Source organism: Blastocystis hominis (genome assembly GCF_000151665.1).
Source record: "Blastocystis hominis, Singapore isolate B (sub-type 7) whole genome shotgun sequence assembly, scaffold_13".
NCBI lineage: Eukaryota > Bigyra > Opalinata > Blastocystidae > Blastocystis > Blastocystis hominis.
This window is the reverse complement of record NW_013171820.1, coordinates 340,068-364,834: the sequence shown is the minus strand read 5'-3', so window position 1 is coordinate 364,834 and position 24,767 is coordinate 340,068. Positions and strand designations below refer to the sequence as shown.

Genomic DNA, 24,767 nt, shown 5'->3' with positions numbered 1-24,767 from the left:
TGACTTCTTGTCATTATTATTGCTGTGAACATCTTGTCCGTGATGTTTTTCCAGAAATTGCCCCTTTTCTACCGCTTGTAAGTTCACACGTTCGCATAAGAGTTTTTCTCTCGATGACTGAATACTATCTGCTGTTTCTCGATTTGATCGATGATATGAAAGAATCGTTTCCAACCTTATTGCTCAACAATAACCATGGAGGGTTCCTTTATGGTTTCAAATTGTATTTCATTCTATTATTTTAGCAATTGAATTTACGATTCCCACATTACAGCTGTACCCAGTTACATTCCTATTTTCCATAACATGGTTCCCAATCTTATGAAACGTTTTCCTACAAGAATCGGTGGCGTTGTTTAGGCGGGATGCATGATGGGCAATGTTCCTGACTCGTTGGTTCAATTTACAATGCTTTGATTTCTCGGTTTGCTTTGTGACGACAATCAAATTTGGAATTGTGGGACTGGGCAGCCGCATGTCTAAGTGTTTTTTGAAAGTCTTTCTCTGATGCCCTACGGATAATTTGGGTAGAAGGGTTGTTTTTATGAATTGGGTTTTGCTTGTTAGTAGGATTTGAGCCACAGCTTCTCATGGAGTGACCTGCATGATTCCGTCCCATGACGAAGGCGATGAAGTTTGTCTTCTGAACAGTCTGGAAATGTTGGTAAAGTGAATCCGATTTCTTTCCATCCTCTCAACGAGAAATCGATCCGTGACTGCATTGGTAACTCGGATATCGTGATCAATCTGATTGGAAAGTACTACAAGACCAAGAATCTGTATCTTTGAAAGAACTACTCGCATTTCTCTCCCTCTTCCTCTCCAGATTCCAAGACGTCAACATCTACTTCCCCGAGCGTCTCGCGAAGATCTGCAACGAAATGGACAAATCGAATCTTCTCCACGTGTCGGCTCTGCAGCAGAACCTCAAGCATCGTTCGGAGTGGGCTCGCACGAAGGTGGGTTCGGCTTTTTCCTTCCATGATGTAGGCTAAAAGCGACAAAGTGCTCCGCGAAGTCATGCCCAGCGCCTGCATCGTTCGTCCTGCGGACATGTTCAGCGAAGATGACCGCCTGCTGACCTGGTAGAACCGCGGGGAAGAGCTTATTGATAGGATCGGTAGCCAGCTGCACATCGATCCGTGGCTGATCAATATCAATGACGGAAGCGCTCTGAAGCAGCCTGTGTGGATGGGCGACGTGGCCACAGCGATTCGGAAGTCCTGCATGACTCCGGACGCTTTCGCGGGAAAGACGATGGAGTTGGCGGGACCGGAAGTGATCTTGTGGGCAGATCGGGTGGCGTGGTTCCAGAAAACAATAGTGAGTTCGACGAAGCTGCCTCGCACGCCCACAACGCTGGCTCGTTGGTTCGCGTTCCTGTTGGAGTTGGGTCCGAAGCCGTATCTGTCGAGAAGCGAAGTGGAGCTGTGTGTGACGGATACTATTCTGGACCCGCATACGGAATGCATTACGTTCAAGGACTTGGGAGTAGGAACGATGGGGAAGATTTAGTGTAGATTGTTCCTCACAGCTTGGAGCAGAAGGGATAGAGTGCGGTTCTGCGATACCGAAAGGGAGGACACTGGGCATATTGTGATGATGGAAACGTAACTATGAGAATGATTTAAGTTCATTTTGTTTTGATTTGCTTCGGTTTGTTTCAAACGCTTTTTAAAAATGGAAATGGAGGATAATATGTAATATGGAACATTACTGATAATAGATATCGTAGTGTGGTAGTAAAATGGATTGGATTCTACGAAATAGGAACAATTTTGTGAATTCCAATAATCCTCAAGAATTTAGAGTTCTGATAGATTCGTTCTCTATTTGGCTATTCTGCACTATCTACTTGATAATATTATATAAAATGGAAATATATAAAAAACCAAATCCTATTAGTGAGGAGAATGCACCTGTAATTAGTGTTACTGTTGATATCAATGAAGAAAGCACTGATATATGGAACAATTGCATTTCAAACGAATTTCCGATCACTTATATAGATATAGGTGAGAATGAGGCCATTTGTCTTATCGGTGGCCATCATCAAGGCTACACTATAGAAGCAAGTCAAAAGAATGGTAAATTGGATGGAGAAGCGTTTCTTTATGATTATGATCATCGAGTTGTAGCAAGCTTCACTTATCAGGAAGGAGAAGAGAACGGTAAATGTAAATTGTATTATGGGTCCGGAGAGATCTATTTCTCTGGATTATTGCATAAGGGTTATCGAAATGGTCCAGGAGTGGAATATAGTAAAGATGGAAGTCCGATTTATGAAGGATTTTATAAGAATGGTCGCCGAGCACTCAATATCAAACAGAGATCGGATGGTTCAAACTACTGGGAAGAAAAAGATGAAGATGGCAAAATGGTTTCACTATTTCAAATAGATGATAATGGCTTGAACCATGGAACATGTTATTTCTATTGTGATGGCGAAATTAGTAAGATAAGCAGATGGGAACATGGTTATGAAACTAAATTGCTTAACATATTCGATGGTCACATAATGAAAATATATGAAAACGGGAGTTCAATATATTATGGAGAGTATAGGAAAAAGTCTGATTTTGAATATGTTCCATTTTATCTAACGGAACCTCTGACTGAGAGTAATTTTCAAAAGTTTAAAAAAAAGCATCGGAAAGGGATGAGTAACGCTTCTATGTGGTACCAGAAAATTAGAATTATAATATTGTTTTGTATAGTTGGAATTATGGTTGTTAATTTTCTTCTGTTGTTGCTTTTTATATATATGGATGAAATTCCTGAGATATTCAAAGATTATCTAATTAAATCGACTGTGATTTTCTTGGTTCTGAGTTTATTGTTATGTTGCATATAATAATAGTTTGTTTTCAAAAATAGGAACAGTTTGCTAACATAGTATTTTTAGTATAGTTTCTTCAGGCCAGGATAATGATTATCAAGAGAGTACTCTCAGTGGTAATGGTAAGAAAGTTTATTCCTACTTTGTATGCTGACTATGGCCTTAAATTCAATATATCCTGATATTAGAAAGATGCTCGTAATTATTTGTCCATTAGTTTCAAATAATCAAAATTAAGAATTAAAATGTTTAAATATTTATTAGTTTAGCCTGGTACAGACTACTCTTTCCAATTGATAATACCGATATTATGGACCATTTTCTAATATATCTATTAGAAACCATTAAAATACCTTGTAATATTCATGCCTCTCTACTGGAACCATTGTTAAATAGGACCCTATTTTACATATACCTGTTCTACTATAACACATGGGTAAAGTATTGTAGTAAAAGAAAGAATAATCTTTGGATAGGAATGAGTTTAGGAAAATATGAGTGTTTTTAACTCTAAATATTGTTTTACACATAAACAATAATGTGAATGAATCACATATAGTTGGTACTACTCAGGATAATACAAATGATGAAAATAAGAAATGCAATCAACTAGAATATTGTAAGCTAGTCATTGTTATTGTTGTTAACTTATCTATCTATTTCGTTTCGATAGGTCCATAATCATTCGTAATATCTTTAGATATTGAGGATGGTGTTGATTTGATTAACAGGATAAAAGAAAAAAGTATTCTATATTACTATTAGTTATCCAAATAGATAAAAAGAATTCATCACTATTCACATTGGTGATCCACAGTATTGTTTTTGTATTCTTACTAAAATTAGTTAACAAATCATTCAATTATGAGTCCACTCAAAGAATCCAAATTAGTTCAAATATCTATGTCAGGGTATTACAACTAATTTAGCTTGCACACTAGTAGATGGTAAGGGACATAAGGAATGATATTGTGTCAACAAGGGCAAGACATAAAACACGATTTATAGGATACAGTAATGTTGTTCCCAATGAACATAATCTTGAAATTAATCCAGAAATGTGATGTGAGCTTTAAGGATCAGTAGAGAGTGTTACAAGTCACGTATAATATATTATAATCACTTGTACACACTATTGCCTCGATTGTATCCTTGGCAATAGCTCTCTGACCTATTTCGATGGGTACAATAGAAGCATCTATTGTCCTTTGTTTTGTCTATATGACTGTAGTGTTCATAAGTGATAAAAGGATTGTAACAACTTGATGCTTTCTGCCAAAATTCCCCAAATAAGCGAGAAGTCAGAAATAACAGATTATACCTCCTTAAGGAATAAAGCTTGGTATATAAGAAATATCCCCATAAAAACAAAAATAAATGGAATTTTCACAAGTCCATCTCTTTCAATATTTGCATCCCTTCAATTCACCTCATTATTTTCATTCACATTATGTCTTTTTAAATCTATTAGTGATATGTACCATTCTTTCTATACTCCATGATTACGCACCTTTGATACAATCTCTTTTTCGGTTCTTGAAAAAGAGCAATTTGTTTGTAAAACAAAGCAAAAACAATACATGTTACTCCCAATAATGAGAAGGAAGTTGTGCCTTTTCCTCTACTCTGGCGGCCTCGTTTCCAGATGTCTTTCGACCATCTTAAGTTGCTATTTGTTATTCTGTGATCCACACTGCCCACATTCTCTTGGTTGTGAATGAAATTCTCTACGATCATCACAAATTCTCGCGCAATTCTGGTCAACTCATGTTCCGCACCATTAAATTTCTCTGTATTCTCGCAGAGCAGCTTCATATCATTCAGCAGATCCACATGCGTGTATCCCCACGTTCCGATCTTCCTCTACACCTCACGTTCGTTCCATTCTCGCACTCGAATTGTCGACAAATCGATCGGATGCTCAATGACCATCCTATAATTCTCTGCCCACGGAGCCTCCGGAATCGGCAGTATCTGGAAGCTCTTCTCGATGTCCTTCTCTTCCACTCGCTTCAACGCCTGGTTCAGCAGTGTTACCAGCTGGCGTGGATTCTGCCTCACTATCTCATTGATGGGTTCTTTGGGCGTTTTGGATTGTGTTTTCTACGCTTCACCTCGAATTGAAACATCAATACTCTGCGTCGCTTCGGAGCTGCGGTCAGATTGACTTTCCCTTTGCGAGCCGCCACCTTGGCAGGCCGCTTCAGATTGGACGCGTTCACGTCGAATTTGTGTAAATCGCGGAGAACTACACAGAATCAAAGCAAACCAGTGAAATCCAAACGGTCGGCAAGAGGGAAGTTGGGCTTGGAGTAGCTGCGGCAAATCCTCTCCGCGGCGTGAATATCCTTGGCGCTCCGCAAATCGGAACACTCGGCGTGGATGTTTCCGTCGGACAGCACCGTCAGCTTCACTTGGTGAACCAGCGAAGCTCTGCAATGAACGCTTTTCTCCACGGATCCTACTTTCCATTCTCAAGACGATGGCGTCGGAACGGCTTGTAGTTCTCGAAGTCGTGTTCTATCATTCAGCCATCGCCCCATTCCCCACTCAGCCGCCCTTTATATCCGTTCTTCGCCCCTCCCAAATCCATCGCAGAGGGCTGGCTATCAAGCGGAAGCAGCGTCGGACTGTTCAGTGCCTGTTTCTCCAAATCGCCGAGCGGGAACGATGTGTTCAGATCGACTTTAATGGACGAAATGAACTGCTCCGGCGTGGTTTGACTCAGTCGTTCGCACTGCTCGCGGAACAATTGGTTCACTTGGTTCTGGAAGTCCTGGTTCAGCTCCTGCTGGTTGCGCTTCTTCAGACGGAAGAGATCTTCGTACTCGTTCTTTCCATGCCGCTCAATGTATCCAACCAGCGACCAGCGGTCCAACACATCGATCTCCGCCTTCGGACAGCCCAGATCGCGCGCAATGTGACGCAGTTCTCCCATTTTGAGGGTTCGCAGATCCGGCTGTTTCCTCGGCTTTTCCGTCTTTTCCTGGAAATCCTCTTCATTGAGCTCTTCTTGCGAGTCCGTGTCTTGATCGGGATCGCGTCGACGCCGCTGCCCGCCATTGGCTTTTCCTTTTCGAGAACGAAGAGACTAGAACAGAAAGGCGCGTGGACGAGCGAGTACCTTGTTAGGAAGATAGAGATACGCTTCGCCGACGGTATCTTCATGCAGATTGCCGAAGTAGATATCGTGCGTCATGCTCATTCGCGTTTTCTTCTATCCATTCATCGCTCTCCGCATCGCCACCTCGATAATCGCACTGATATACTGATCGGTGAGGTTCCACGACGTTCGACACACGCGATCCACCAAATAGTTCGCAGCGTTTAATTCGATATTGATAAAGTAAAGCATGTCGTGGTAGAAATAGCGCTTCGCCAGCGTCTTGCTGTCCATCGATCCCTCCAATCCGCCCAGCACGATCTTATCCAGCTCAATCATCTGCTTATTCGTGTAATCATAGATCAGCTCCAAATTCTCCTTGTTTCGCATCAATGCTACATCTCAGATTCTCTTTCCTCTCTATACTCGTTGCAGATGTTGTTGTGAAGTCCAGAATGTCCGACACGCCCGCATCCTTCAGCCAGTAGTACGAAACTTGGGAACTCTGCATCAAGCACACCTGCTCGGGGGTCAGATTGCGAGGAACCGACACAGGGTAGTTGTTTCGCATTTTATACCTACAAATAACCCCGATTTTTGGCATGAACAGATTGTTGGAAATCTCGATGTCTTGACTGTAGCGTTCTTCGAACTTCTTCAACTCCTCTTCGTTCTGCAGCTCGGGGAAGATACGACGCACCTGCTCGCGTGCGATTCCAGATCCTACAAATAACCCCAATTTTTGGAATTCACGTTTCTGGATGTATTTCTGAAGCAAATACTCCTCTAACTGCTGCATGGTGGACAAATAATCCTTATCGCCTGGCAGAAACACACGCATATTCGGCTCCATTTTGCCAGCCAAATACAGAGTATCCGCTTTTCGAATCGACGCTTCGTACACTTGACTGGCCGGAGAGAATGGCTCGCGCAGTCTAATCAAAAGTGGAAACGTGGAACTACGATTCGATCTGAATGGTTAGGAGATAATCGGTGGAAGGCAGCTGTGGATGAAATGGATCGAATTGTGGGAAATACTTCGTGTTGAAACAAGGGAGTATTGTAGAGAGAAGAGCAGAAGGAAAGCTGCTGCTGTCCCTTTTCCAGCATGCCCATCAGAGGCATCAGCTCGTTGGACTTCAGCACGCGATTGACGCCTTCGACAGGCTGCGAATCTGCGATTGAGCATTTCGAAGAGCGATACAATCCGCCTCGGGACACTCGGAATCGATCCAATTGATGATATACGCGCCCATTCCCTGGTTTAAAAACATAGGCGGCTGCGGCTCGGAGTATTCGATGAGAACTAGATGTCCCGAGTTCGTTGAGAGCTCCGACACAGACCGAATCGCCTGCATTTGAGGATGAACAGAGCGTGAAAACCTGGATTAAATCGTCGTTGTGGCGATCGGAGTACGCATTGACCCACTTGCACTGCGAGATTAGGCAACAAAACCGCGGTGTACGTCGAGATCGATCTCGCGAGGAGGGAAACAAGGGCGATGGAAGCGTCGGATCTCTTCGGTGGTGAGAAAGCCCTGGATGAGAGCGAATTCCCGCGCGATTTTGCTGTTGATGGGAGGGTAGAGGACCGCGCGCGCGCGGATGACGTGCTTGGGCTGGGATTTGCGGTTGGAGACATGCGTGGGACGGCTGGAAGTGCTGTCCGGAATCTCACAAGAGAATACCAGATTTGTGTCGTTTGCATCTGAATGAGGAACGGGTGCAGGGAAATACCTAAATACACTGTGTTTGGAACTTGGATTGAGCGAAACGAATTGATGTGATTTAGAAAGGGGTTGTGGATGGAGTTTTCAAAAGCTACAGATGGAAGCGTTTCGTTAATAGTACCACTGTCATCGATCATAAATGTATGATCTTTTAAGCTATGCTGAATATCCCTTCCTTGATCCCAGATTGGGTTCTAGGGAAAATGCCTAGACACAACATACTTTTATTTCTGATAGACATAGCTTTCCTTGGATTGCCACTAGAATCGATTAGAATGATCACAGCTTACTTTTAGGGTTTTCTTGCTTGTCGGCAAAATCCTATATTGAATAACATCGAACAGGATCATACATCGCTGCTTGCGACCATATCGACGATATCTAGTGTTTCCAGCTCCATGTTTAAACTGGTGTCGTCAATAACCTAAAATATTGGCATGAAATACACTCTAACTACATTGCTATCTGGACACGACGGTAAAACCCCGACAGTCTCATCTTCGGAAAGATCTGCAGAGTTAGACTCATTCACACCCACAATCAGTCAAGCAAACCTACCGATGTCGTTATCGGCGTATTCAATGTCCATAGAGCTTATTATTTGAACAAACAGCCAAAAACTAGAATACAAAAAAACTCAAACTGGCCTCAAACCGCTTTTTCTTGGTAATTCACAGCTCTATTCGTTGTAAGTCTGCTATATGCAATCAGACTGCCAAGTGCCAAAGTGCATCTCCATCCCCACTTCATCCGGCGTATCATAGCAATCCGAGAAGTTGCAATTCCCAAAATCAATCCGATTATGGTTCGCTTCTATTTCCCCATTCGCTCTCGTACGTAAACAAAAACGACGACGACCAGAACCTCCAATTCGACTATTTCTCATTCCTTCTGCGCTAATTTACGCGTCGCACGATATCGCGGAGATTCAGAAGCTTCTCCAGAACGATCTCCAGAACATCCAGACGAAAGGAATTGCCATCAAAGAAGAACAAGGCGATCGCCAATAACATCGATTTGGCTACCAGCGATTTGCCCCATTCTTTATCCTCGATTAGCCAGTCGTGGCTTTGCGGACGGTAAACCTATCGTGAAGAAGATTCAGAGTGATTACGCGCATGCCACACACACGCATCCCGAGAGAGCCGGAAGTGGTGGACTGACACATGCGGTTGTGCCGCTCGATTTTCTGTGGAGGCGCTCCGTCCCCTTCAGATGAGTGAAGAAAGAAAGAAAGAAAGAAAAGTACAATAGGTACGCGTGCCGATTTTCACGTCTAAAATACAGGGATGCACATAAGATTTATTCAAATCTTCCAAAACTAAATAGCCGTTCAAAATGGGCTCACTATGGAATGAAGTGCATGCCAGACAATTACTGCTGAAGAAACTCAGAACTTTCTGAAATATCATCGTCCAAGTGCAGGGAATACCGTAAACCCTCAGGTCTACACAAGGGCTCATTTGAGGGAGATATAATCTGCAATATTATAGTATAGAACAAACGAAACTTCTATAGGTTGGAGACCAAAATAGGAAGCACTAAAACGAGCAAGATCCGAATTCGATCTCATAATTTGTTCATAACATGACCGCTCCTTTTCGGTTGCTTGCTTCGCAATCTATATATTCAGCAAAAAAGAGAGAACCTACTTTTCCATTGGGCAGCTTGATCATCTTGTTATGACCAGAAACACGATATTTATATTCAGATGGCTGATGTAGTCGTAATACACCTTTGTCCATTTTCATTCTACAAAATATACTGACAACGTAAATATTTGACTATTTATGGAATTCTGAGAGATGAATCTTCATAGTCTTTTCATAGAATTGTTTTTGCAAACACGTATATTTGATCTACTTCATTTCTAACTGCGAGACGGATGGAATAGGAAGATTGAAAGGGAATATCAAAGATAATTGAAAGTAGCAAGCATATCTATTGTTTATCAGTGTTAAAATGAGTTCCGTAGTGTAGCAAGTATGTCTATGTTGCCTAGATGAAGATTACTTGGTAACTACACGAATTTGGAAGTAGGTGAATAGGTTCAGTAAATTTGGATAATTTTGCTTCGTTTTTGGTAAGAAAAATTAATTCGTACTGGTTGTAAGCACTCATGTTGTTATCATATTAAATCACTCTAATTTGTGTAATGTTCAAGTTTCAATGATTTAATGGATGCAAACGAATGATGATCATTCAGTTTTCGAATGGATCGTAGAGTAGTGTAGAAGTTTGAACTGGAATGATAATATTATTACTATTTTACACAAATAGATACTAGATACACATATAGATGTGATGATTCTGGAGTTGATGGTAATTGAAAACACCATCTATTCCCAACCTGTGCTTTCACATCTATATTGATAAGTGGTTTATTATTTGATCGACCCGTTTCATACACTTTACCCAGAATAGATGATAATAATCCTGCACTCATCCCTACTTTGATTCTACTTTCTACCAGAGTCAGTAAGGAGATAACAAGCCATCCACCGTGATTTCAGTCTCCGATTTCCTTCCAATCATTATTTTGGAACAATTCAACAACAATAATCCTATTATTCTACTTATCATCATTCAATCACAAATGAATTCGGAATGGATCGTCCTCCCATCAACTAACCATCTACCTTATGATTCTTAGAAACAAACAGAAAACATAATAGTACAACAAGAAGAAAACATCTCCTCATAATATGGAGCATAAACTCTCAAATCGTTTCCATAGACCCAGAACACACAGCTCTTTCCTTTCCATGTCCCATAAGCCTCAATAATCGGTAGCTCGCTCACCATGAGACGTTGATTGTTTATTCTCCGCTTTTCTTCGATTTCTGCTCTTCTCTATTGATCATGTTGTCTCCCAATCGGAACCTTTGCTGCGCGATTCTCCAAGTCAAAACACGTTTCCTGGATATCGCTGTTTTCAAAATCTCTCGGTGCCTGTAAATCCGGTCCTTCTTTTCTATGATGAATCATGCACCAGACGAATACTCGAAACATAGCGATGACTCTGCATCACAAATAGGATCAGGCGGAATATCGCCTCCATATAAGACAAGAGATATATTGCTGTTATAATAGTTCACAGTGGCCTAGAGTAGAAGCATGCTTGCTTAGATTATACCATAACGAATCCTATCACATATCCTTTTCCCTGACACTCAGGACATTCCATTCTGCCTGTACCAGAACACCGACTACACGTTTCAGTAGTGGTTCTACACTTTTAAAACAATACAATAACCTTCATACGTGCGTTTTCCAGTTTCTGAGTCATATTGTGAACGGGTAACTCTTCCTCTACCATGGCATCTTGTACACTTCACTCTACAATCGCCACCACACTTAGGACATGTCTCTTTACAATCTGTATGTGGCCAGCGTATCGTTTTCCTTCCACCCTTAAATCGAGTTGGGGGAGAGATCGGATATTCCCAAAGCTTTGGAATCGGACCATATTCCTCAGTATCCATCTATCAGTCATTACAAAGAATTCAGCTGAGATACCATTCTATTTATGTCTGCTCGGTAATAGGCATCGGCTGAGCGCTCCTCAGAGAAGATATCCCAAGAGCAGACATAGCAACTCCACATTTTATTCTGATTGTGATTTATGATGAGTGCCTTACAATCGTTATATCCATTTCTTTTATTGCTCTCTTCGGCCAGCAACAGCTTTTACTGCTAAATAGTTGAGCAAGTGCTGCTCGTACGTCTTCTGTAGTAACTGAGCCCATAGAACAGGATTGCTCTTCATCAGCAGATTCTACTTATCAGATACTCACATAGAATACGTCTTTCGTTTGTGTTATGAGAAGCATCTACTGAGATAGAGACACCCTCTTCCGGATTGGTGGGATTCTTGTCTGTTTCATCCATTTGATCCATCTCTTGAATATCATGCTGTACTGGTTCGTTATTTGGAGAGTGTGCTGATGGAATCTAGAAACAATAATAAATTAAAAAATCAAGATTACTTGATTTGCAGAAGACATTGACGAATAAACAGATTGAACATACACCTAATCCTCAACACAGAAATTCTTCTGAACATTCTGAGTATTCTCAAAATCAGACGGTAAGGGAGTCTACAAATAAGTAGAAAACAATACCAAAACCGTTTCTAAACGGCCTAAAGAGGAAAACGATAACTGAGGAATAGGTTGAAATGATGGTTGCTACATATTGGCCAAATAATAGAAATACACGATCCATTCAAAAAAAGTATGAAAGAAACTATTATTGTGTTTTGTATTCGTTCCATAAGTAATAATATGGTTTGCAAATCATTTTTATGTGCGATTATGTGTTTAGAATCAAAATTTAATTGAAAAATAAGACCAGGGAATGCTAAACCTTGATTTGGGGTAACAAGAAGCATTTTAGAAAATGGTAATATATATTATTTGTAGAACCTAGAAGATGTGTTTTTATTAATTAGCGAGTAACAAAAAGCAGCTGGTTTCGAGTTTGATGATATGACTCTAATGATATAGGATATTCTATAGAAAGTGGAGTTCTCATGAGATATATGCTAGAGAGTTCTATACTAGACTTTTCTGAAAGAAATGAACAGTCATATCCTGAAGTAATATGCTGGGGCATTATTTTTTAGGGAATGCTAAGCAGAGATGTAGCTGGGTTGGAGAGTTTATCAGTGTCACAATAACTTCCTTATTTTCCTTTTCTTCCTTTGGTTGACTTATTATCCAACAATACAATACGAATGAATTGGATAGATGCTAATGCTACTTATTCAAGAGTAACGATGGTGTCGAAATAGGAGTGAAAATGAAATGGAGCTGTTTTGTATTGCTTATAATTATAATTATTATTATAGGTGTGAACTAAATAAAGTAAAGATTGTGTATTGAAGTTATTGGAATGGTGGTCGAAATGAATAGTTGGTGACATACCCCAAAACTGTTTTTAGCCAAATTCGATCCAATAAATTGGTAAATCCTTTGTAGAGAGAGTTATGGTATGCAATCGTTCAATTCAGGTATTCACAATTAGGCAAACTATCATTGCGATTTATAGATTACTGTCACTGAAATGCCAATATAAGCTGAGTGTAACCAAGCGGCGCTATTCTGGTAATGAGGAGATATGTTACACAGTAATGTATTGTATTTCCTTTCTGCTCAAACGTAGATTCTTTACTATCAAGTGTACGAGCCTGAATCCTTGGAAAAGCAAAAAGAACTCTTAGACGTTCTTGAGGAGCGACGTCTATCTTATGATTTGAGAGAATTACGAGACTTGTTGAAAGCGCGTTACGAACTATTGTTACAAGGCGTTCATGAAGACGTTACTCCTGAGTTAAGTAGCTATCTGGAAAGAATTCTGAATCTGGACTTTGTTCCTGATGAGTACTCGTATAGGCGCAAAACTAAATCACAAAAGACGTATCCGACAAGATTAGAGGAATCCGATATTCTCAAAGTGGTTCTCGACGATTCTCTGCCTCATTACACTTCCTATTTCTTTGAGCAGGATTTATCCTCAGCAAATGCTAAATTCTCTCCAAAGACGATTCTTGAACATTTGGATCGAAAGGGATTGAACGTTGTTCCACTGATAATGCAGTACCTGGGAACGTTGGAGCGGAAGCAGATTCCAACTGCCTCGCTTTTCCTGAATCTCTTGACCTTTGATGCAATGGAAGAGCTGCGCAGCCAGGTGAAATCGAAGTATTCTTTCGATCTTTACACACGTTCTGACTTCCTAAATGCATACATTGGTCGTTTTGGAAACCCAGAACGCAGCGAGAAGAGTGATGAGGCCGATTTTGAGCGAGCCAAACGAGTGTGTATGCGACGAATCGAATTCTATAAGAAGAACAAGATCAGTGGGATAGCGAACGAGTTCGAACAATTGCTGGAGTTGTTGCGCAGTCATAGAGAATACGACAAAGAATTGTATTTGGATTATTTGGAGGCAAGATCGGCAACGGAAACATGGGATAAGGAAACGAAAAGCTGCGATTTATCGATGTATCCGCTGGATCGCGATTATTTGGAGCATTTGTTTCCTCAGGAATCGCCCAAACCGTTCTATCGGTACTTCGACAGTCGTTCGGTAACGAGGTCTTACGAGAAGGCATGCTTGCTGAGTGGCCAATCGATCCAATGTCAGGAATACACAGATCAACAGATCGCAGATTTGAGGGATCAAGTTCGGTTGAGAATTCTGGAAGGCAACAAGGAGTGTTACAGAGTGGGAGACGAAGTGTCCGTTTCCCTGGAGCTGAAGAACGTGGATGTGCTGGAATGGAAGCTGTTCGAGCTCAACACGCGCGTTTACTACGAAAAGAACAGTTCTCCGATTTCCACAACGATCGATTTGGATGGTCTCAGACCGATCACATCGGGCATCATGCACTATCATTTGCCTGCGATTCAGCGACATATCGAGACGTTTATATTCCCGACGATCAATCATCGCGGCTGCTGCGCTGTGGACTTCTTTGCGAAGGGACAGAGCAGTCGTTTCTTGGTGAATATGGGTCAACTGAACGTTTTGGTGCGCGAATCGCTGTCGGGATTGATGCTGACGGTTCTGGACGAGCAGGGAGAGCGCAAAGAATCGAACGTCTATGTTCTTCTGGATGGTCGGAAGTACGAATTGAACGACCATCACGAGATTGCGATCCCCTATCTTCCTCCTGGGAGCAGCAGACAGACGTTCAAGGCGTTGGTATGCGAAGAGATCGAAGCGGACTGGGTGTACACGGAGAAGTGCGATCTCTCCATCCCTGCGGAGAGTTTTGCGCTCGAACTGAAGGGCGATGTCGATAACGAGGCGCTCGTGCGAGGAAATGAGAATTGCCAGGTGCTTCTGCGCGTATCCGCAATGCTGAACGAAACTCCCTTCCCGAACTCGCTCCTACAGGACGTTTCGATCACTCTCTCCATGAAGGATATGGATGACATTGCATCGGAAGTGACTGTGAAGCCAGTATTGAAAGATGATGCAGAGGTAGTGGTTCCCCTGCGCATTTCAAAGCCGATTCAAAGTGTAAAGGCGAGTATTACTGCATCCGTTGTGACGAATAATGGAGTGAAGAAGCAGTTGTCGGCTTCGTTGGATTTGTATTCTACCGACTACAATCCGAAGCGCAATCTGAACATCGAGGAAGTCAAGCCTTCGTACTCTCTGTTCAGAAAGAGAACCTCGCAGGGAGTGGAGTTCTTTGTGTATGCATCCGGTCCTGCAGGCGAGCCATATCCCAGTCTGCCTGTGAGTGTGAAGCTGAACCACCTCTACAGCACATCGACCTTCCGATTTTCGCTCGAAACAGACGAGAAGGGAGAGGTTTCGCTGGGTCTTCTCCGCAATATCACCCGAATCGATGTGAATGGCACTGTGTTCCCGCTTCATTTCGAAACCTTCAACGTGAAAAAGAACTGGGAAGTGGCTGAGAACGAAGAGATTCAAGCTCTGATTCCTCTCATCAGCGATGATTTGAATGACTATATGTTGATTTGCGAGTCGAGCGAGGACGAAATTGAATCCTTGCAATCTTGTTTGGCAAGGGTCGATGGCTATGTTTTGATTCACAATCTGAAGCCTGGAAAACATAATATGTGTTGTATGTTCGAGATAGGAATGGAACCTTGTACACGATTCGAATCAGCGTTTATCATGTTTCCAAGATGAACATTACTGAACATTATGCGTTCTTTGGCTCCTGGGCTCGACAACTGAGCAATGCTCCCATTTCAATGATTTGCACGCCGAACGATCAGCATCTTACGATCCAGCTTTATGGAGCCACACCATCTGCACACGTTCATGTGTTGCTCAAGTCGTTCTACGAAAGTTTGATGCTTGGCAATCACATCCGAGATCTGAACAATCCTTCCTATGCGCGAATTAAGCTAGATCCCGTTTCTTCTCTTATCGTGAATGATCGTGAACTTCCAGAAGAGTACGACTACATCCAGGGACGAAAGCGAGCGAATCGAACGCTACTTCCTCCTGGATTGCTGATGAATCCGATCAAAGTGGATGAAACGACGACGAAAGCGAAGGAGGCATTGGCTGGAACGAACTTTGCAGAAAAGCATGAAGAACGTCCAGGAGCCTGCGTTTCCAAGACACGAGATGAGTTGGATGTTGCTCCGAAAGATATGAAACAGCGCGATAGTCGTGAGACGATCCGTGTGTTTTCTCGTTTGCTGCCGAACATCCAAATGGTAATTGGAATAGAGCAAATTAGAGATTGGATCCCAAATCAATTACCGAAGCATAATTGTGAGGGGTTAGAAACAAAGAAAGAGAAATATTATTAATAAAAATAAAAATGATCAATGCATGGAATCAATTTTCACGTTCATATGCTTGTATGGCTCTTCAATTATGACAAGATCAGCGAGAATGGAAGAAACATTATCTGTGAATGAAACCAAATCAAGCAAGGAATACTCGAAATAGATTTCGATTGAATTTTCTTAAATGAATCAGGAAGGACAACATTCTGAAGATTTGGAATATCTGCATTCAATGAATGTTAAATCATCAGAAATACTTTCCAATGTCACTGAACGAGGCCAAAGAAAGCTGTACTTTATAGAATTGATGGATGTGAGATTTGGAAGATCTACATTCATTCGTTTCGAATCATTTCATCAATACTTCGCATTGTCAATGAACATGAAGAGTTTTCTCTTATTGCACAAAGAGCGGCATAACCGAGTTCTAGTGTTTTTAGTGTTGGAAGATCTATATAAGTCAGTTCGTTTGACCTCATTCAGTACTTTCAATTATAGTTGATCGCGATCTGCGGAATGTACGCTCACCTAATGTAATGGATTGTAAATTTGGAAGATCTAATCATACAATACAAAGGTCATATCAATACCTCGAATCACAAATGAACCATAATAGAAATTGAATGACCTTTGCCCAATTGTACCAAGTGTTATAGACTTCAGAGACATAAGATTGTTTAATTCAAAGTCTCCAGCATAGTCAACAAAACTGTATTCACCAATTTCAATCGATTCCAGTGAATTACAATTCAAAATGTGAAATGATTTCGATTGACTGCATCTTTTGACAGCTTCAGCATGACCTAATTGATCCCATTCAGGTTGTTTCACTTGGGTAAACGAATTGCTTCCGATTCTCAGAGATTTCAATCGATATAGTCCTTCGATTTTTAATGATTTCACAAGTCCAAAGCAATCATCGCCAATTTTGACAGATCGTAAAAACTCGAAATCATTTAAATTAAGGTCAGTAAGATCATTGCAGCAATTGGAAGATATTGTTAGATCCGTCACTTGCAAACTTAAATTGAGATAATCATGTGATTCATTAATTTCAGCCAAGAGATCTGGTACAAATTTATGATTTCGAGCAGGTCTAGGTATTGTGATTGTTGGAAAAGCATATTTCGATTTAGGATTATACCATCCGTCATACAAATCTCTTCCACTCACTTCCTTTCCATCTCTCCATTCACATTCTCGAGTGGCAATTCCAGTCTTTTCATCAATCAGACATCCTTTCCCTTCACGAATAAATGTTTCATTGTCTTCATCATAGCGAAAACCACCCACATAGATCGGAATTCGTTTCGTTGGATCCAAACTATCTGCTCCGTTTCGTTTTAATTCAGTCATTGTGTCTTCATTGAAACATCGAATCACTTCTTTCAATACTCCTTTGCTCCACATCCCTTCTACAACCATCTTTCCACTTTCTTCATCGTATTCGATGCCCCAACCCTCTCTCTGATGACTCTCATTGACTTCTCCGTGATACATCATAAGCCCTGTCCTGAGTGAAGTAATCTCCATGCGAAGTCCTTTGTTATGATTAACAATGCGATAAAAGTCTGTTTGCTCCGTAATATCATCGAATCGTTGACGAAAATCAACCCGACCATTCTTGTATGCGATAAACTCCTCTGACTTCTTTCCTCTCTCATTCTCTCTCCAGCGCTGCTTCAAAACGTTATTTTCATACAAAAATACATCGCCAGTTTGAGATCGTACGAGAAATTCGTGTTTGTGTTTACCCTGATAGCGCTGAATCGTGTATCGGACAACATTTTTCACGATAGGTTCGGAAGGACCGAGTGTTATGTATCTGTTCAGTAGATACTGAGCTCCTTGTATTTCTGTCAATTCAGCTATATGTAATAATGGTATAGTGTAGATACATCCCTTCATCACGTTTTTATTTCCAAATAAAAAGATGTAACGATAAAAGCAAGGATTATGTAAAATAAAGGATCTTATCATTTTAGATATTAGGTATTAACGTAAGAAATATTATTTTACTTAAAATAGGTAAGTTTTGAGCGTATGATGTGAAAAACCATGTTATCAAGACGTGTAGGAATACACTTTGTATTAGAACATATCTTTTGTGCATATCGAGCCAAATTATTTATAATTGGGTATTCAATATATTCTATTATTGCATTCTTGTTTGATTTTTGTAAAAAGGTTGATGTATTCTAGGTTATATGCCAAATATCTGTCATTCCAAAAATCTCCATTATTATTACTCCTTTTATATTCATCGCTATTGTATTTTTGCAGTTTAGTACTATATCTGTATTCACTAATATTATTTCCCTTGTGATATAGTACTAAAGGCATTTGTCATTGTTCGATGACTAGTGTTGTCCTATAACACAATCCACGGTTGTTAATACTCCTGTATACATTATTTTCCAGTAATAACACTTACTCCTTATATTTCCTATTAGATGATAGATTTGTGTATTTTTGGTAGTATAATCATAAAATGCATGTATTATATTGAGATTGTACGATGATTTCAGAAGTAATTTTCAACGGACTTGAAATGACATAATGCAGGGTGAAAATATAGACTAGAATGCTTCTATGATATGATATATTCCTTACAATTGTTTGTAATTGGTATCTTGTAGTTTTCGAAGATTTATCATTCTTGATACCATTTTCTTTCCTCAAATCTATCAATATAGTATTGAGGAGTGTATCTAATCGAATTGGCCCCTTTTGTACAATTTTGCTTATTCTATCAGTCCATGCAACTTACAATTTGCGTAATGGTGTAACTGCAGTAATCTACACACTGTTGACAATCCACATTTGAAATACCCTACATTTTGTGCCAACACATCGAAAATTCACAATATACATTATATATTTACATAAGAATCGGCGACTCTTGAAATTACCCTCTTATTCCATTTGTCAAAAATATAGCTATTTTCCGTACATAATAATAATAATATCGCATTGACTAGAAGTAATAACTCGGAATCATTCCCTCTTATTTGAAGTGGGGATAACATTAAAGTGTTTCTTCTCGTTATTAATGAATCGATTTGTATAATCGATTTCTCCATATATTAACAATTTATTCTCCACAACTTAGAATTGTGCATATCACACAAAACACATATTACGTAAGATGGGAGTTTCAATCAATTGTCAGACTATTGCCAAACAAATACAAATGGGTCGTTTATTCTGGTTTTATGTTGTCTGCATTCTCTCCATTCCCATGTTCACTTACGAGATTATCAACACCTTTGTGGATGAGAACTATCGCAACTTTCAGTTCTTTACTGTCATTACCAACTTTCTAACATGGTTGTATTTCATTATGAAGGGAATATATGTACTTTACAAGTATTGTAAACAAGATAAGAAGAAGAACAATCTTGGGGATGATCAGAGTGCTATTTTGCTATGTCCCACTGACAAGATGGGTATTTTTTTAGATGGCTATAGTATTTTCACAACAATCAACATGCTCCTTGTCTGCGCTGTATTCTGGGCAATGCTAGCTGCAACAACCGTATGTGATAAGTATTCCATATTATCTTTTAGACGTGGGGATGGACGTGGAAATCGGTTTTCAGTGTGTTTGACCACTTGGTTGTTCCAGTTACCAAATTGATCGATTTTATCTTCTTTTCTCCCCTGAATACGAGTAATAAGGTGATATACACAAGTTGCATACTTTATCCTCTTCTCTACTACATTGAAGCCACATTGTATGGTATATTTAGCAGTTCGCACTGGTATCCTTACTGGTTTATGAACCCGTCTAGGATTAGCTATCTTGAAATTGTCCTTTATTTCTTGGGGTTGTTGGTAGTTTTTCTTCTTGTTATTTTTGCTTTTACGAAGATTATTAGTGTTATAAAGAAGAAGAGAGCTAGTAGTACTGTACTTCCCATTTCAGTGTTGATTGTTTGTTTCAGGAATAGTTCTCCCTTTTTTGAGATACCTCCTTGTTTTTAAGAGTCATTCTACAAGAAATACCAGATTCGAAGAGTAGGCTTTCCTTGCTTTTTATTTTCCCTAGATAATCTTTGAAATCAATCTCTTGTTTCCAAGTTTCATTGATTTCTTACAAATCAATACTATTCAATGGTTCCTTCCTTTCTTTTTTACTGTTATCGTGGAAACGTGGAACTTCTATTCTTCCACTCTTCACACCAAAAATGATCAGATTATGGATAATTAAGCGTAATATAATGGTTCAATATCCCTAATACTCCTCCCGAAATACCATATACCTTGATGCTCTAAAACTGTCTATTACCGCTTCCTTTTAATATTAAAATCCTTTCTGTACACATTGTCAAGCACCTGAGATTATCTCCATTGAATCTTCAATTTGACTATTAACAGTCTCAGTCTCTCTATTTACGCAGTGTATAAAAAACTTCTAGATCTAAAATTCATTTGGGACCAATACTATAAGTACTGGATAAATGGAAGTTTCACTTACACCAACTTCAACCACCAATAAACTATTATGAATCAAATCATTTGGTTTTATGTTGTCTGGATTTGCTCTGTTCCCATGTTCACTTACGAGATTATCAAATCCATTATGGATGAGAACTATCGCAACTTTCAGTTCTTTACTGTCATTACCAACTTTCTAACATGGTTGTATTTCATTATGAAGGGAATATATGTACTTTACAAGTATTGTAAACAAGATAAGAAGAAGAACAATCTTGGGGATGATCAGAGTGCTATTTTGCTATGTCCCACTGACAAGATGGGTATTTTTTTAGATGGCTATAGTATTTTCACAACAATCAATATGTTTATGGTTTGCCTTGTTTTTTGGCTTATGCTGGCTATTGGCTTCGTAGATATTTTCTATGATCTCTTATTTTTAGGCGTGGGGATGGACGTGGAAAGCTGTTTTCAGTGTGTTTGACCACTTGGTTGTTCCGGTTACCAAATTGATTGATTTTATCTACTTCACTCCTTTAAATACGAGTAATAAGGTGATATATACAAGTTGCATACTTTATCCTCTTCTCTACTACATTGAAGCCACATTGTATGGTATATTTAGCAGTTCGCACTGGTATCCCTACTGGTTTTTAAATCCATCGAAAATTGGCTACTTTTTAGTTGTACTATTGTTTTTCACATTGCTTTTTGTATTTGTGGTAATTATCCATTATTTTACGAGGGTCATTAGTGAAATTAAAAAGAATAGAGAGAGCAAGTATACACTTCCTCTATTTGGATGGTTTGTTTGTTACAAACACTTGATTCCTGCTCCATCTGAGTAAATTTCTCTTCATCAATTCTTGTAATATTCGCTGCTGCCGCCTTGGCTGCTTCGGATTCTTCTTCTTTACGTTCCTGTAATTCAAATTCGCTAGCTTCGATTTCCTTCTTCCATATTTCCCGTACACTTGAATAGTCAACAAATTGGGTATCCACTGCATTCAGGTTTTCCACAACGTGAGCTCGTCCCTGTAACTCTCCATGTTCGGTCTTGTAGTTCTAAATAGCAAAAAGCTACAAGGCATACATCCAAAAGGACAACGAGTTCAGTTCTTTCGCGCCTAATTTCTTCTTTTTCCTCTTCCGAAAGCGACTCTGCGCGGTCAAGGAGATCAATCGCCTTCTGGTAGCTTTCAAGAGAGAGTAGTACCTCTCCCATCTCCCTTTGGGCTCTAGCCAGTGTGATATAACCTTCGCACCAGTCAGGTTTGATTCCGATACTTTTCAATGCAAACTATCTGGAAACAACAAAATGAAGTCTACCTTGACAGCTCCAAAAGGTCTTGATTGCATTAAATGAAGCTACAAATAAGGCTCATTTCTAGAAAGGACTTGAGCAATCATTTCAAAGGTTTTGTAATCTTTATCATTTATTGATGCTGCGTGGGACAGCAAACTCAGTGCCTTTCCTATATTTCCGTTTTCCGCCTCTTGAACTCCCTCATCTCGTAATTCCTCAAAGGTTTTTGCTAAAATATGTAAAAACAAAATAAACAAACACTTTTCTTTTCAGGTGGAGAAGCAGAATCAAAAAGGGAAATGGGCGTCTAGAAATGATGCAAACTTGACAGTCCCGCACCTTTATGCCATCACTACTTGGTGATATGCTGAAAGACGGTATTTGAATATTCATTGCGTTTAAAAAACAGAGTTCAGACCTATTCCATAAATACAACTTTTTTTCGAAATTATTCATTTGTATTTAATGATCACTGAGCTTTTCTTTTTAGTGTTAGCTCTATCAGCACTGGCTGAGGAGAATGTATTTCAGTTTTTTGGCTCGCATTTAGTTGCCGTTTGTGATTCTAGCAATTACTGAGCAGAACTCCACCAGGTCGGATATCCTTTTGGATGGCATCTTTCCTGTGTTTTTGCAAAACAAGTATTTTTTAACTTTGTCTGCTCTCCAGAATTTCTCGTCAATTTATTATTGATGTTATACCATCTGGTAGCATGAGGTGGAACAGCCAATCGCAATCTTTTATTTGTCAAAATGGAGAAGATCAGTGCTCGCGCCAGTTGTTACAGTACTGTGCCATCCGTGAATACTCATTTGAGCTCTCACACAAGTTTGTCCGTTGTGTGCAACTGTAGGCTTACCGTTTTGCATGGTCAACCTAGAACACCCGGAACTTCAGCAAACGCCTATTCAACATGCAAACGATTTGCTCCCTTGCAATACAGTGTGATCGATGAGTGTATGCAAAATCCTGAAAAAGTTGGCGCTTTCTCTTTTGTATTTTACATTCTAGATAGGAAAAGAGCTGATCCATTTAGGGCAAAAGTACCGTAACCAGCACTCTTCATCCTTTCCTCAACTGTTTATCAACAATAAGCCGCTTTCAGTGGACAATATCGAATCCAATCCTGTGCCTCTTTTTGAGAAACTTCAACAGCGCCTCTGCTCTCTCTCCGATCTTGTTTCAAACCCTCCTCCGTTTTGCAGCGAGGACTACCGCGTTCGCGTCGAAATATTCGTTCGTTCTCGCTTCGCTCTTCACTTCTAGAAGATCCACCAAGAAGAACAAATGCAGCGAGTGTCCAACTTCCAAAGTCGCTTCCCCAAGTACACTCGCGAAGTGTTTTCCATGCGAACCCTCAAAGCCTACAGCGAGCTCATCCAGCACCCCATCGTCCGCCTCCAAATCTTCTACGATCCTTCCGACCGCGCCTCATTTGACCGGTTCCGCGGTCTCCAAGCGATCGACACTCCCGATTTCCACGCATTCACTTCCATCGAGCTCTTCCCGCTCGGCCTTGCCGACCTCGCCGACATTGCCGACCCCGCCGGCATTGCCGATCTCGATTCAGGCTCCAAAGACCAGCAGTGGCTTCGCCGCACCGCGCTGTGCGCGATTCTGGAGCTCCCCGCGGAGCGCGCGATCCAGCTGCAGCTGTGCTTGCTGCATTCGGAAGGATCGGCGGAGAGCGTGATCCGGACGTGCAGCGCGCAGTGGGACGTGTTCCGAGTCTCGCTGGAGAAGTGCGCGGAGTCGGAATGGGTGCGGAACTACGCGCGGAATATGACGCTGCGTGCGAAACAAGCCGTGTATGAGCGATCGCAGTCGCGTGTCTTATTTGATTTGGCTGCCGCTGCTGCGGAGGAAGAAGAAGAAGAAGAAGAAGATCCTCTGTTGGAAGCAGAAGCCGATCAAGATGGAGACGGAGAAGAAATGGAAGTGGAAGTGGAGGTGGAGGTGGAAATGGAAGGGCAGTTGGTCGAAAAGGAAGCGAGCCAGATGCTGAAGGAAATGATGCCTTTGACGTTTTTGGTGAATGGGAAGCCGTTCCACGAATCGGAACTGCTCGCCGCTGCATTGTGCAACGCCGTCTTGCCGAGCCAGCCGCTGGTCTGTCAGAAGAGAAGGGCGATCGAGCCCCTGCGATGGCACCCCACAGCAGTCAATCTCACTGTGTACGTGAATACAAACTGTAACAATAACGTCGATGCGCTGTCTCCCCTGATGAACTGGATTGCCTCGGACCCTGAGTACGCTTCTCTCGTGCGCGTCTCACTCGTAGGATCATCGATAAAGTCACCGTTGGCTTCAATCCTCTGATTGACGTTTTGATCGATCGAAATGATCGCGCGGAGTTCGAGTTTCGAACCCCCAACACTTACAAACACATCGCCGTCAGCATGGCGTTAGCCTGCGCGTTCCACATCAACGGAAGACCCGACCTGTTCTGGCCGTTCGCGCAGTGCGTGATGAGGTGAGGGAGGCGAGGAGGAGTGACGTGTAGTAAGGGAAGTGATGGGTATGGGAAGATGACGCAATGTGCTGATCAAGCGGGGTATGCGGTGGAAGATATTGGGAACTGTCTGCAGGACGAAGACTTTATCACAACGCTCTGGCAAGAGAAGATGGAAGATTTGGAGATGAAACGATGGTACTCTGTGAGTCCCTATATTTTGCTCAATGGCGAGCGGGTTAGTCGCATTGAAGAAGTACCGGAGAAGATTTGTGCGATATTACACGAAGAAAGCGGCTTTTGCAAGAAGCTACCATCCTTGCCTACAGCAACCTCTTTATGTCACATACGTGTTGTTTGGGATGTTTGTTACCAAGAAAGGAGGAGGGAATGAATGAATGGAAATGAGATGAAAAAGGATAGGAGGGTGATGTATAATATAAGTAGTGCAGGTTGAGAACCTAAACAGAAGCAAGCGTGACCGAGTGGTCCAAGGTGCTACGTTCAGGTCGTAGTGTGTTCGCACGCGTGGGTTCGAGTCCCACCGCTTGCATTTTTGCATTCTCTTTTTTCTATTATTATTTACTTATATTATTTATATTGATCAT

General features: G+C 40.9%; 8 protein-coding genes; 4 read left to right on the top strand and 4 right to left on the bottom strand.

Annotated features, from left to right (window-relative positions):
• Positions 1–583: 583 nt before the first annotated feature.
• Positions 584–1,515, top strand: GSBLH_T00001747001 (uncharacterized protein; the record flags this gene model as incomplete). XM_013040202.1 has 3 exons in its annotated part: positions 584–959; positions 991–1,085; positions 1,116–1,515. The coding sequence occupies exons 1-3, from the start codon at positions 882–884 to the stop codon at positions 1,513–1,515; spliced, it is 573 nt and encodes a 190-aa protein (XP_012895656.1). The 5' UTR covers positions 584–881.
• Positions 1,516–4,306: 2,791 nt separating this feature from the next.
• On the bottom strand, positions 4,307–7,300 carry GSBLH_T00006324001 (uncharacterized protein; the record flags this gene model as incomplete). The annotated part of the gene is given in 16 exon segments (XM_013040201.1): positions 4,307–4,328; positions 4,350–4,702; positions 4,733–4,772; positions 4,791–4,942; positions 4,975–5,087; positions 5,109–5,272; positions 5,305–5,359; positions 5,390–5,930; positions 5,964–6,056; positions 6,087–6,337; positions 6,369–6,520; positions 6,596–6,615; positions 6,670–6,877; positions 6,906–6,946; positions 6,981–7,117; positions 7,147–7,300. The coding sequence occupies 16 exon segments, from the start codon at positions 7,298–7,300 to the stop codon at positions 4,307–4,309; spliced, it is 2,496 nt and encodes an 831-aa protein (XP_012895655.1).
• A 1,831-nt stretch (positions 7,301–9,131) lies between these two features.
• Positions 9,132–9,423, bottom strand: GSBLH_T00001746001 (uncharacterized protein; the record flags this gene model as incomplete). The annotated part of the gene is made up of 2 exons (XM_013040200.1): positions 9,132–9,293; positions 9,325–9,423. 2 exons carry the CDS (start codon positions 9,421–9,423, stop codon positions 9,132–9,134), a joined length of 261 nt encoding a protein of 86 aa, XP_012895654.1.
• An 898-nt stretch (positions 9,424–10,321) lies between these two features.
• GSBLH_T00001745001 (uncharacterized protein) lies at positions 10,322–11,899 on the bottom strand (the record flags this gene model as incomplete). The annotated part of the gene is made up of 12 exons (XM_013040199.1): positions 10,322–10,525; positions 10,556–10,646; positions 10,676–10,776; positions 10,809–10,902; positions 10,937–11,157; positions 11,192–11,284; positions 11,314–11,450; positions 11,479–11,626; positions 11,662–11,706; positions 11,737–11,772; positions 11,803–11,862; positions 11,891–11,899. The coding sequence occupies 12 exons, from the start codon at positions 11,897–11,899 to the stop codon at positions 10,322–10,324; spliced, it is 1,239 nt and encodes a 412-aa protein (XP_012895653.1).
• Positions 11,900–12,793: 894 nt separating this feature from the next.
• GSBLH_T00006323001 (uncharacterized protein) lies at positions 12,794–15,346 on the top strand (the record flags this gene model as incomplete). Its single annotated transcript, XM_013040198.1, has 2 exons — positions 12,794–12,808; positions 12,839–15,346. 2 exons carry the CDS (start codon positions 12,794–12,796, stop codon positions 15,344–15,346), a joined length of 2,523 nt encoding a protein of 840 aa, XP_012895652.1.
• Positions 15,347–19,153: 3,807 nt separating this feature from the next.
• GSBLH_T00006322001 (uncharacterized protein) lies at positions 19,154–20,015 on the top strand (the record flags this gene model as incomplete). Its single annotated transcript, XM_013040197.1, has 4 exons — positions 19,154–19,498; positions 19,531–19,864; positions 19,914–19,980; positions 20,012–20,015. 4 exons carry the CDS (start codon positions 19,154–19,156, stop codon positions 20,013–20,015), a joined length of 750 nt encoding a protein of 249 aa, XP_012895651.1.
• Positions 20,016–21,159: 1,144 nt separating this feature from the next.
• GSBLH_T00006321001 (uncharacterized protein) lies at positions 21,160–21,810 on the bottom strand (the record flags this gene model as incomplete). The annotated part of the gene is made up of 4 exons (XM_013040196.1): positions 21,160–21,465; positions 21,494–21,700; positions 21,730–21,768; positions 21,799–21,810. 4 exons carry the CDS (start codon positions 21,808–21,810, stop codon positions 21,160–21,162), a joined length of 564 nt encoding a protein of 187 aa, XP_012895650.1.
• A 1,679-nt stretch (positions 21,811–23,489) lies between these two features.
• GSBLH_T00001744001 (uncharacterized protein) lies at positions 23,490–24,553 on the top strand (the record flags this gene model as incomplete). The annotated part of the gene is made up of 3 exons (XM_013040195.1): positions 23,490–23,956; positions 23,989–24,180; positions 24,211–24,553. The coding sequence occupies 3 exons, from the start codon at positions 23,490–23,492 to the stop codon at positions 24,551–24,553; spliced, it is 1,002 nt and encodes a 333-aa protein (XP_012895649.1).
• Between the last annotated feature and the right edge of the window lie 214 nt (positions 24,554–24,767).